This window comes from Rhinolophus hipposideros (genome assembly GCF_964194185.1).
Source record: "Rhinolophus hipposideros genome assembly, chromosome: 7".
Lineage (NCBI taxonomy): Eukaryota > Metazoa > Chordata > Mammalia > Chiroptera > Rhinolophidae > Rhinolophus > Rhinolophus hipposideros.
The window spans coordinates 22,877,056-22,890,318 of NC_138053.1; the positions used below are offsets into that span (position 1 = coordinate 22,877,056).

At 41.8% G+C, this 13,263-nt stretch overlaps 1 protein-coding gene across 2 annotated transcripts in view; it reads right to left on the reverse strand.

Moving 5' to 3' along the window:
• KCNN2 (potassium calcium-activated channel subfamily N member 2) overlaps nucleotides 1-13,263 on the reverse strand; it is a 386,949-nt gene that overhangs the window by 144,754 nt on the left and 228,932 nt on the right. Inside the window, exons 3-5 of one of the 2 annotated variants that reach the window (XM_081054007.1) lie at nucleotides 3,924-4,126; nucleotides 1,816-3,089; nucleotides 1,117-1,212 (exon numbers count right to left, since the gene is read on the reverse strand). In XM_081054007.1, the coding sequence (XP_080910133.1) occupies nucleotides 1,117-1,212; nucleotides 1,816-3,089; nucleotides 3,924-3,945 (1,392 nt within the window). In that variant the 5' untranslated portion in view covers nucleotides 3,946-4,126. Of the gene's footprint in view, nucleotides 1-1,116; nucleotides 1,213-1,815; nucleotides 3,090-3,923; nucleotides 4,127-13,263 lie in introns of those variants that run through there. The other variant, XM_081054008.1, reaches the window with a different exon arrangement.

Below are 13,263 nucleotides of genomic sequence, written 5' to 3' on the forward strand. Positions count from 1 at the left end.
TCCCTACTCATTTGGGCTCATGTGCATTTTAATTTTGTTTGGGCAATAGTTAAAATTGGTGTCTTCCATATTTAGTATGTGTTTGCTAATTAGTAACTTAAAATTAACTTAACTTATAATTAACGCTAAATTCCTCAAATGGCAAGTTTCTATACAATGTTTTAAATTCAAAGGCCACTCCTAAAAGAAAGCGGGTAAAATGTGTAGGTTTAATAGTTCCACCAAATTTCTAACAACTACTCCAATAAATGAGAAAATATATATTAATGTAAATTCTAAACTGGAAAATCCCAACCGCTCTTAATTTTTGAAACCTCTATTTTAACTCACAAACATTAATATTTCTTTGACTTAAGCTACAGCAAAGTAAACAACTCAAAAGATGATCCATGAATTTTATACAGAGGATTCTGAAACTGTCAGTAACAGTGAAATCTAACAAAAGAGCTCCTGGTTGCTTTAAAACATTTTCCTAACAAGACCTCTCACGAGGGCAGTGGTCTTTGTTCATAAATGACATTTAAAGAAAATGATGTAATGATTACAGCTAAAAATCTACCAAACTACTGTACAGACTTTGTATTCAAAACATACAAGTTTTTTGTTTTTTTTTTAATGATGGGGGCTATATTATAGAAAGTGTGAGAGCTTTTCTCGTGTCTTATTTATATACAGTAGCTAGGAATATGAGTCTATTTTCTTCTCTAAGTTACATTATGGAAGATGATATATGTGGACACAATCTTCCATCCTAAGGCACCCACTAGGAAGGGGTGATATCAAACAAGAATACACATTTACTCTACTGATTAAGGTTAGTGCATAACTGGCCTGAAACAAATGCATTTGGAGAAGTGTATCTATCTGAAAGAAGAGAAAGGAAGATCTGAAGGATTTAATAAATACATCTCAGGAACTCCTGCATGTTTACATGCTGCACTGGTTTGTTTTTACTTCTTGAAAGAACAGGTCAGGTGCTAACATAAGATTACAGCATGTGTCTTCTGTAACCTCAAGCAAGGACAGGAGGGCTTGGAAAAGGCGTCTGCCGCCTTGAGCTTTTCCAAGCTGGCGGCACGGTTTTGGGTCATTCATAAACAGCAGAATCTTAGTTACCTGTATTTCCCTGGCATGGTACACGATGATCAGACCGAGCAGAATGATCGTGGAGAGACTGATAAGGCATTTCAGAGCTAAGGAATACAGCGACGCCTGCAACAGTCAGACAAAGGCACTCTTAAGAAGGACTTTTAACCACCTTCCACACCCCCCCTCCCGGGGGGCGGGTCAGTCAGTGCCCCAGCAAGTGGACTTGAACTCCCAGCGTGAGGGTTGGGGGTGCTGTCTGGGCTCTGTGGTCTGTCAGATCACTTAGCCTCAAAGGGAAGTAAGAGGAGAGCGAGGAAGGCGGATGGCCAAGCAGCGGGGTCGCGCTATCGCAGACCCAAGCGCAGCTCCTGGCTCTGGGAACCGGAGAGGAAGTTATTTCTGAGTTTAAGCGATTCATGAGCACCTGAATCCTAAATCATGAGCACCTGAAGAGGCACAGAGCATGCTTTCCCCATCTGGAACCACTTATTTAATGTGCTCAAATGCGATCGGCACTCACTGCCTGCAGAACTTTGCGCGCGGAAAGGCTCCCTCTCCGGAGTTCCCTCCCGGACTGCGGGTGCGCGTCTGAGCCACGCTGGCTGTCCCAGCAGGTACTCCCGATAGTCGGAGGGAAACTCGCCACGAGCAGGCAAGGAGTTCCCCCGGTTCCCATCCCAACCACTCTGCGGCCCCGGGAAAGTGGGCAAGGCTTCGAGCGCGTACCTTGTCGTAGGCGCCCCAGGACAGCTCGGTCTCGATGACCATGACCACGATGCCGAACATGCCGAAGATGAGCGCGTAGTCGCTGAGCCGCTTGCGCTTCTCGAACAGGGCGCGCCGGTGGCCCAGTTTGTAGCCGATGTTCTGGTTCTTCTTTTTGCTGGACTTGGTGCCACTGCTGCTGCCGTGCCCGCTGCCGCTGCCTCCGCCGCCGCCCCCGGTGCTGCCTCCGCCACCGGTTCCGTAGAGCGCCAGGTTATTGGAGTTGTTGTGCTCCGGCTTAGACACCACGATCTCCGGGGCTGAGGACGAAGCGGCGGCGGCGGCTGCAGACGGGGAGGACGCGCAGCCACCTCCGCCGACGGGCGCGGGGGGCTGTAAGGGCTGCGCCTCGGAGTCCATCTCGTGCAGGTTTCGGCGGGACGCGCTCAAGTTGCTCAGCGGCCGCATGACGCCCCCGTTGTACCTGCAGCTGCTCATGGCTATTTCGGTGAAGGGGTTGCTCTCGCGGCGTGCCTGGGGCTGGTGATGCTGGTGGTGCGTCGGGTGCGGGTGGTGATGGTGGTGCGAGAGCGAGGGCCCAGAGCCCAGACTTCCGAGGCTGCCCGTGGGGCTGGCGGCGGGCTGCAGGCTGTGGCACTGGTGGTACTGGGAGGCGGACGCGGGCTGCTGCGCGTACTGCTGCCGGAGCGCACTGGCATGGCTGGACGGCGTCAGCTCGCTCACATTGAGCTGGCTGCCCCGGCGCGACGAGCAGCAGCCACAGCACGACGAGCCCGAAAGTGGCGAGGAGGTGCGGGTCCGGAAGGCGCCGCCGCCGGGCGAGGAGGTGCGGAGCAGCAGGGACAGGTTATCCCCCGCCCCCGCCAAGGGGGCACCGGAGGAGGCGCAGCTGTTGCACCGGAGGCATGGGCTGCTGCCGCCGCTGCCCGGCTGCTGGTGCGCCAGGTGCGGGGGGTGGTGAGCGTGCGGGAGGGGCGCGAAGGGCGGGCACGGCTTGTCCTGGCTCTGTTGCTGCTGCTGGCAATGCAGGTGTGAAGAGCGCGGCGGCGGTGGCTGCTCCGCGAAGAAGCCGCGCTGGAACTGCAATGGGGTTTCCATGTCAGGGCTGTTAAAGCTGCAGGGAGACCAGGCGGTGGTGCACCCTGCGCAATGCGTTATGGTCGGGAGCGGGGACTCCTGCTGCTGGTGCGAGGAAGGGCCCATGCCGGCTCCGGTAGAATCCAGGCGGCGAGTCCGATTGGTTGGGCGCACCAAAACAATGGGCATGACATCACCTGCGGGGACCAAGACCGAGTTTGCAGCGTGCGGCTTAGGGGAGCATGTGTGTGAGAGAGGGAAAGATGGGCAGGAGGATCTGCAGGGTGAACACCCTGTGGTGCAGCAGCCTAGGTCAGGGTGGGGGCGGGGGTCCACCGACTGACTGGGAGCACCCGGGACCTCTGCCAAGGGTGGGGAGCCCCCAGGCAGTGCAGTCAGACTGTACCGGGAGCGGAAAAGAAAGGAGCGTCTCTCCCTCCAGTGCCGCGCCCCCTCCTCCCACCCCCCAATTAGTGCCGGACACACAGTCTAGACCGCCTGTGCTGGGTACTGCAGCGCGTTTGGCCGCCCCAGCAATGGGGTAGGCACTGGGACAGCGGCAACCCCGGCCACTCCTCCTCCCGCAGGCACGCCTGGTGGGGCTGCAGAAAGGCAGCCCCCTCACCCCACGCCCACCTCTCCCTAATCGTCTTGTGGGCTGCAGGCTGCCAGCCAAATAACTGCCGGGGACACACCCGCTTTGGAGAGAAAAAGTTTGGCGACTGGCTACAATAGTCCAGCAGGGCTACGGTAGAACCCCGGGGCCTGAGCCCAGGTTTCGCCGCTGCGAGATTGGAGTGGGATCTTCCCCCGCCGCTCTGCGGGAGCCGCGGACCCGGGAAAGGCTGCGCGGAGCTCTCGCCCCAGAGCGCCGTGGCTTGGGTAGGGTTAACCGCCTTGGCACCCAGGCTGGGGGAGGGTGGGGGCGGGGCCGGAGAAGGGGATCCCCGCCGTCCGCGGGAGGAGCCGGCGAGGGCTTCCCGGGTCCCCCTGGCGGGGGCGGAGGGCTTTCCCTGCTACCGCCGGCTCACATTTGCGCCTTCTGCGGAACATGAGGGGCTGGCGCCCCTGGCCGCCGGTCCGGCTCCTGCGCTCAGGCCCTCTGGCCGCCCCAGTGGGTGTGTCTGTCTGTAAGCTTCTCTGGCAGTGGAGAAGCAGCTTGCTCGAGGGTCGGGGGCCTGTTCAGCGACAGCCGGCAGCCAGCTCCTCTTCTGTTCGTCTTCCTCCTCCCCACCTGCATTACAGACACAAAGCAAAGGCGGGTCACAGATGCACAAACACTGAGCATCTTCTTTGCCCTGCTCTGACTGCAGCGGCTGGTGGGAGAGGGGCATGGCGCGGGCTGATTCTCACACCCGTAGTCACACCCTGGCTGGAAAGTACTAATAATGCTAATAAATGAATAATAGCTGCCCCGAGGACAGTGCTGGATTTTTGCTAGAGATAGGCATAATAATTATTGTACTCTTTAATAAACCAATAAAAATTGCATTTTGTGTTGTGAATTTCCTGTGATATGTTCTTTTAAGAGATGTACCAACACAAAGAGGTCGTGGATCCTTTCGAGGGTTCTTTGTTACTGCTCCATCATAAATCTTCATCGTTTGTATTTCTTTGTAAATTGAAATCCCCATCTCACCAAAAGACAATGAAAGAAATCGGCCTTTTGAATATTTGTTTCCATTTTAAGTTGTGATTTTAAAGCACCATATTTATGATAGAGAGTGTTATAATGAATTAGATAGACCAAGAAATTAAGAGTGAAATTGGATCACTCTCATTAGGTAATTGGAATTCTCATCTGGATCCAATTTCCTGATATTCTACTCGGCAGCTGCCCTAAAGTTGCTTACCAGGTACCCACTCCTAAGAGAGTGTGTGTGTTTTCAATGCCATGGAGTGAATAATTCATTTTAGAGTATCCTTTGGACATGGATTAAACAATTTTAATGTTTTCTACATGCAAGTAAACAGATCCAGAAGGGGGAAAAAAAGAGCTGCTTATAGTTCCATAGCAAGCTGACATAATAAATAATGTCAAAACTTGCATTTCTCAAAAGTCTTGGTCAAGAATAGAGTTTGAATGGCTGAAAATTGGAGACAGTATTTTACTTTTATAATGTATGATGACTTTTGGCAATTCAAGGAAACTTGTTTAAAATTATGAAGCTCATTGAATCTTTGGGGTGGCTGAGTAGATATTTCATGTATTGTGTGGTGAGCAAGACTATTAAAAACAATTGTAATGAGTAATTTGGGATTACAGTGAAAGCTTCCAAATTAAGTTATTCACCTGCTATGAAACAAAATCCAACTCAAAATGCATCACAGTTATTTTCACTTTATAACAAATTATACAGCCTTCTTCTACTTGCTCCATGAAGCTGATTGACTTAAAACGTTTATCCTTACAAATCTAAATACTTCAAAGAGGTGGTATCATGAAAATTAATTAACCTTTCATAAATTGAGATGAAAGATTACACAGACCAACCCTCCCAAATATCACACCAATTGTTACCAGTATTAAATTAGGTGTAAGGTTCTAGAGTTACTAAAATATCCTAAGAAAAGTAATGGCTGCATCCTCTGTATCAAATTGACTTTCTCAAATTGCAAATTCAAGGCTTCCAATAGAGAGGTTCCGTAAACAAAATAACAGGGGATAAATATTGTATCTTTTGCCATGTATATCTCTATGCCTTAGTACGGGATTAGGTGCAGTGCCACTAATCATGAAGAAACAAAGTGTTTACTGAGATTTATGGCAACCATGTATGGAGTTCCCATTGCTCACAAAGGGGGCTCAGGGGAGGATGGGATGCGCAAGGTATGCTAATTAGCTGAGAAATGGTAGTAGAGAAAGAAATGGAGAATTGTACCACAGCATGAGGAACTGTGAGACTATCAAAACTCAGATGAACAATGGTTCTGCTAGTCGATATCTTGAAAATGGTCATGAAATAATATAATGTGAAACCAACTGTGACTATTCTCTATTCTGACTAGAGAGAGAATAGTCAATCAGATGTTCATCATCTTTCTATTTTAAGGAATCATCTGATCACACACACACACACACACAATCATCTAGCTAATAAATGTCTGTATTTGGAGTGTGATAATCCTTTATTAGTATAATGATACAAAAGCACAAGATAACCCAACAATTTTGTTTCATTTTTTTGTCTGAATCCTAATATTATTGTTTGGGGCATCTAACACTACTGGGTTATGACAGGGGCACAATTAAGATGTTCTCATTTTCGTCATTCCTCTTTTCTTTATAAAACTAGCAAAGGAATTTTGAGCTTATAGATAAACTTGAAAAATGTGTATACCATAATTTTGCTTTTTTCCACATATACCATGTTTCCCCAAAAATAAGACCGGGTCTTATATGAATTTTTGCTCCAAACAATGCATTAGGGTGTATTTTCGGGCATGTCTTATTTTTTTCATGTACAACAATCTACATTTATTCAAATACAGTCATGCCATCTTCTTAAGGAATATCGTCATAACATACTAAATGTGTCCGTCTGGCTCACGATCTTAACTGGGGCTTATTTTCTGGGTAGGTCTTATTTTTCTGGGAAACACGGTAGGATTGTAGAGACATATAACAAGTTAAGCAATTAAAGCAACAGAAAACATTCCTCCATGTGGATAGTCCTTTGCAGGACTTAGATTTGTGACAGTGGGGAGGCAAGGAGAGAGGGAGGGAATGAAGAAAGTTTGAAGGAAAGGCCACAAAACAAGGGCCTGCATCCTCCAGTGATAAGTTTTTGGAAAATTACATTTGCTTCTGTTTCTGCCAGTAAGATATATAAGTGCTGGAATTTCTCTAGTTTAACACCAGAGGTCCTACTCATCCACAAAATGCATTTAAAAAGAATCAAAATTAAATACCTTTATTTCTACCAATATCATTTTTTCTTATAGACTAGAATGATAACTTTCCTATATTTGTTGTATTTCAAACTTGTGAACATGCAAATACACAAAACACCCCCCACCCCACTCCCTCCATCCCACTCCACCCTGTCCCGCAACACAACATATACGCACACCTAATAATGTTCTTAGAAGAATGCTTTTCCTAGACCAAACAAGCTTGGGAAAAAGCTACAGTTGTTTGCACTCCGATCCTTTCTTTCATTCAGATTTATATTATCCCATTGTTTATAATTCTCTCTCTCTCTCCCTCTCTCTCTCTCTTTCTCTCTCTCTCTCTCTCTCTCTCTCTCTCTCTCTCTCTCTCTCTCTCTCTCTCATAAGAATTATTTGTGCTATCTTTTTTGTTCCTTAAAAAGCAGGACTCTCTTGAATTAGATGTTTCGGGTCTATTTCCAAAGGCAGCCAGAGTAGTTGGGGTAGGGGTCCAGGGCATCTGTTTCTCATATTACATTTACAAAGTAAATGTCTTCCTGAGATTTTCTTTTTTTCTTTGGCCAAGTGAATACATTATTTAGTGGTGCCAAACACAGAGGTTGTGGTAAGACACAGGCTCGTTGGACAGAGTTTGCTTAGCAGTAAATGCAAATGGGAATCAGAGTACCATCAGAGTTGTTTTCTTAGTACAATATCAATTCCATGTTTCCTGAAACATAACAATTGAAAGGCTATAAAACCACTGTTATTCTTAAACCACATATTGCTCTTGCTTCATACAAAATACACTACATTTAAAGAAAACATTAGAATAATAATTGTATGTATTCTTTATACTTCTGCATTATGATTAGAAAGTATCAAGACCTAAATAAGATTATTGATGATATTCTTGTTAATTTTTAGCAATACCACTATTATTCAGAGACTATTATGTTGGGGCCTATTCATTAACCTCATTAACTTTCCAAATGTTTTCTGTACTTCCATTTCTCAGCTAATTAGCATATCTGTAAAAGTCTCAGCAATGCTAGCATAAAAGGTATAAATTATACTAGTTTTGCTGCTAGAATTGAACTGTTGCATAATTGAATAGTTGACTAGGTTGAAATTATTGACTATGATAAGTCTTTTAAAAATAGCTGTGGATTTCATAAATATCTCCCGGCAGCTAGAAACACACATACAAATCTAGAAAGTCATAAAAAAGAAGAAGAAAAACTTAGTGGACAGCATATTCTGGCTTATAAAGCAGCTTCTCATGTGTAATTTTATTTGCATCTCATAAGAATCCTTATGGAAGGTAGGAAAAGTTTAATTATCATCTTCATTTTACAGGTAAGGATAATGCTTGAGATGCAGTGCCTGGGCTACCCCAGGTCACATAACTAGAGAGTAGCAACAAGAAGCCAGATTTCAAATCCAGTCTTCTGATTCTGTCTGGTGAGTCTGTGTAACATTCTCCTAGCCTTTCCTCCATAGCAGAAGAATAACCTTCTGACTCCATCTACTCATATAGGCTTGTACTCCACTAGTAGTCCAGGATGGACTGTGGTGGCTTATCATTACAATTTTCTGCCTTTGAATTGCCTCACAGACTTTCCGCACTGGCTTGATTGGGATTCTATGATCCTTAACCTTTGTCCTCTTGTCAGCTTCATTTGATTAATAGAATAATTTATAAGGATCTAACACAAGTGTGAATGAAATGGCAGTGCTGCAATCATGCAGGTCCAAGGTACCTAATTAAAAAGTATTAAAGAAAATACAAATCCTGATTAACACAGTCTTCTGCCTACTTTTCTGGCAGCCTGTGCATTCCTTAATTTTGGCAACATTCATAGTAAAAGCTAAAGCCCAATGAAGTGTACTTATTGACACTCACTATGCCCATTTTGTCTTTTTACGTACTAAGGGAGAAGGAACATACTCAAGCTCCTTGCCCTGTGGCTTAGAGGAACTTGTCTGCAGTACTTCAGCGGTCCAGCCTGACTCTTCAGTTCCTCTGTGCTCAGGCAGAGATGTCTACTCATTGTTTCTCCCTTTATGCCAAAGAGTAGGTGAACCAGAGTAAGGAAGCCAGGCTCTGTTCCCCAAGGAGAGAGAAACCCCTGTGTCTTACAGCTGGAGTCAAGAGTTAACAAAAATGGGACCACAGATATGCAAAACCATTCCTAAATTCTGAGGTCAAATCTACCACTTGGTGATCCCAAAACTTCCGTGGTTATTCAATACTAAAACATAATGAGGCCACAAAAGTTCTCAAAGGGTTATTTTCCCTCTGAATCCAATGTATTTTCCCATCATTTTCTCCTCTGTTACAGGATCAGGGCACAAAATGCATATCTCTTTTCCTGTTAATTCCATTCTCATGTGTTATTCTTCAACCATCAATGTTTTCCTTTTTATTTTTCAATCTCTTGGCAAACAAGCTCAGGGAATCTATGACCCTTGGTCTATCTTTATATTATTGTCTCCCTATCTGGAACTATTTGTAAACCCCCACCCCCAAATAATGTCTTAGGGCAAGGAGAGAGTTGATGCCCACTCATATAAAGAAAAAGGACCCCATTTTTCTCAGTTGAATTAAACATAACAATGTCATCAGCAACAAAAAACTTCAAATGCTAATAAATCTTCAAGGTTTGCATATTTATCCTCATCCAACACACCAGGTTTTTCTTTAAAATGACTTTTATTCATTGTTGTTGCTGTTGTATTTTATGGCTGTAAAATTCAGTAGCACTCTTTCTCTACTGTTTTAATTATTAACGTACAATAATTATCCATATGATACAAAATGACATAGATGATGGACTATATCAAGAAAAACGCAACAGATATATTGTACACAAATATGATGACAAAACTCAATATTTGACACAGCGCTTTGCCCTCACTACTTAGGATGAATACTTCTCAAAATGTTATAATTAATTAAAACTATTGGATACTGTCATTCACAATTCAAATTCTCTTAACAAGGGGTATTTCTAGACTCGTATAACTGAAAAGATCATAATTAGGGAAAACTTCAATGCTGTTTGATTCAGAGGTAAAGACATCATCAGGATTCCAGTGCTTTCCTCAGATATTTTCCTGTCATTGTCCTCCTTCATATATACTGGCTTACTCCTCGGGTTATTTTACCCTCTGACAGGAAAAATGGCTGTAGCAGTTCTAGGCTTCATATGCACACCCACGTCATTCAGAGGGAAGCAGATATCCTCTGTTCCAACATTCTAAACAACTCTCTCGACTTATCTATGGAACCAGCTTAGTTCACATACTCAGCCCTAAACCATACTTAAAGAATGGTACAAGGGAGGTGTGATGACAATGACTTAAAAGAATCAAATGGAAAATCTGGAGTTGAAAGTATAATAACCAAAAAGAAAAATTCACTAGAGGGGCTCAGTAGTAGATTTGAGCTGGAAGGAAAACAAATCATTGACTTTCAGGACATCACAAGAAAACTACAGACTGATATTATTTCTGAATGTACCGTGTTTCCAAATAAGACCTAACCGGAAAATAAGCCCTAGTAGATTTTTCAGGATGAACATCCCCTGAACATAAGACCTAATGCATCTTTTGGAGCACAACTTAATATAAGACCTCATCTTATTTTCGGGAAAACACAATAGATACCAAAATCCTCAACAAAATATAATCAAACTGAATACAGCGACACATAAAAATTATTATATAGATACTATGACAAAGTGGGGTTTATCATAGGACTGTAAGGTTAGTTTACCATCTAAAAATCAATTTGTACAATGCAGCAGGTCAACAGAATCAAGGACAAAAACTGTAAGATATAATCATTTCAATAGACAGAAAAAAAATCTGACAAAATTCGAAGGGCTTTCATGATAAATACAGCCAACAAACTAGAAATAGAAGGGTTTTTTTTTTCTCAACCCAATAAAAGGCATCTACAAAAAATTCATTGCTATTATTATAGTTACTGATGAAAGGTTATATGCTTTCCTCCTAGGATCAGAAATAAGACAATATCTGTGCTTTTGGCTTCTATTAAATATTGTACTGGAAGTTCTAGTCAGTGCGATTAGACAAGCAAAATAAATAACAAACATCCAGACAGAAAGGAAGAAGTAAAACTATCTCTATTTACAGATGATATGACTTGGTATTTAGAAAATTTTGAAGAGCCCACTAAAATATTGAAGGGTACTAAAATATGAAGAGTACTAAAATATTATTAGTACTGATAAGTTCAGCAGATTTCTGCATAGAAGATTAATATTTAAAGACCAACTGTATTGTTCTACATTTGCAACAAGCAATTTAAAAACAAAATTAAAAAAAATCCATGTGCAATACAGTAAAAAATACTTAGCAATGTATCAACAAAAATGTGAAACTCACCACAAATGAAAAAATATTGTTGAAAGAAACTGAAAAATCCTAAATAAGTGGAGAGACATATGTTCATGAATCAGAACGCTTAATATTGTTAATATAGCAATACTGCCCAAATTGACCTACTGATTCTGTCAGATCCTTATCAAAATTCTAGAGGACTGTTTTCAGAAATTGACAAACTGATCTGAAAATTCATATGGAAATGCAAGTATCCCAGAAGAGCCAAAACCGTCTTGAAAAAGAACATAGTTGAAGGACTCATTTTGTTGAATAAATTTTGTTGAATAAATTTTGTTGAATAAATTTAGTTGAATAAAAACTTACTATTAGGTTGTTATTAGGTTGGTGCAAATTTTTAAAAGATCAAAAATAATTGCAAAAAACGCAATTACTTTTGCACCAACCTAATACTAAGCTACAGTAATCAAAATCGTGTGTAATGGAATAAGGATATGGAGATCAATGAAAAAGAATCGATAGTCCAGAAATAATATTTGCCTTTACATTTATGGCCAATTGATTTTTGACAAAAGTGTCAAGATAATTCAATGGGGATAGGATAGTCATTTCAACAAATGGTGCTAGGAAAACTGGATATCTACATTTGAAAAAACTAACTTGGACCTCTTCCTTACAGCAAACACAAAAATTATTTCAAAATGGATCCAAGACTTAAATGTAAAACAAAACAATGTACAACTCTTAAAAGAAAGCATATGGGTGAGTCACTGTGACTTTGGATTAGGCAATACTTTCTTAGATATGACATTAAAAGCATGAACTGCAAAAGAAAATAGCTGCATCGGACTTAATCAAAATTAAGATTTTTGTGCTTCAAGGGACACAAGCAAGAGAGTGAAAAAACAATCTAGAGTGGGAGAAAATATTTGCAAATCATAGATACTAAAAGTGACTTATAACTAGATCATACAACAACTCCTTCAGTTTAATAATAAAAAGAATAAATTACCCAAAGACAGAGTTTCTGAATGGACATTTCTCCAAAGAAGATATAAAAATGACCAATAAACACATGATAACAAATGTACAACATCATTAGCCACTAGGGAAATGCAAATCAAAATTACAATTAGACACCACTTCACACGCTCTGGGATGCTTATAATCAGAGACAGACAATAACAAGCATTGGAGAAGACGTGGTGAAATTTGAACCCTGATATATTGCTGGTGGCAATGTAAAAATGGTTCAGCTGTTTTTGAAAACATTTTGGCAGTTTCTCCGAATATTAAACATAAAGTTCACACATTACCCAGTAATTCTACTCCTAGGAAACATTTCAAATGTCCATTAACTGCTAAGTATGTAAATAAAATGTGGTAAAATCTTACAATGAAATATTGTTCATCAATAAAAAGAAATAAAGTCTGATACACACTGCAACATGGAGGAAACTTGAAAACATGTTAAGGAAAGCCAGTCACAAAAGACCACATGTTGTATGATTCCATCTATAGGAAATGTCCAGAATAGACAAAGCTATAAACCAAAAAGCTACATTAGTGGTTGTCTTGAGCTGGTGGGGGTGGAGGGCAGTAAATGAGGAAACAAGGTTATTGGGTACAGTGTTTCTTTTTGGTGTGATACAAATATTTTAAAATCAGATTGTGATCATGGGCACACAACTGTGGATCTACACTAAAATTCATTGCTTTGTACACTTTAAAAGGGTGAAATGTATAGTATGTGAATTATATATCTGAAGAAAATTGTTAAAAACTGGTGAGAGAAATTACTAAACAAAACTGAATACTAAAACGATAGTACAAGTAAAAATGAATATTGGTGAGGCAATATTTGATCTATCAGATTAGGAAATAGCACAAATAAGTTTTCCTACGTGGCTTAAGTGACTATTATCTATGCATTTTAAGGCATTTGAGGATTCAAGAGTTTTTTCTGAGATACTATCCAGATGTCTTGTAAACGCCAACATTATCATGGGTCAATGAGTATCCTAACAAGAATTTCAACAGAAGATTGAGCTGTGGCATTTTTATTTTCATTGCAGACTGTAGATTTCTCTTATTGATATATGAGGAATAGACTAGGTATATTTCGCA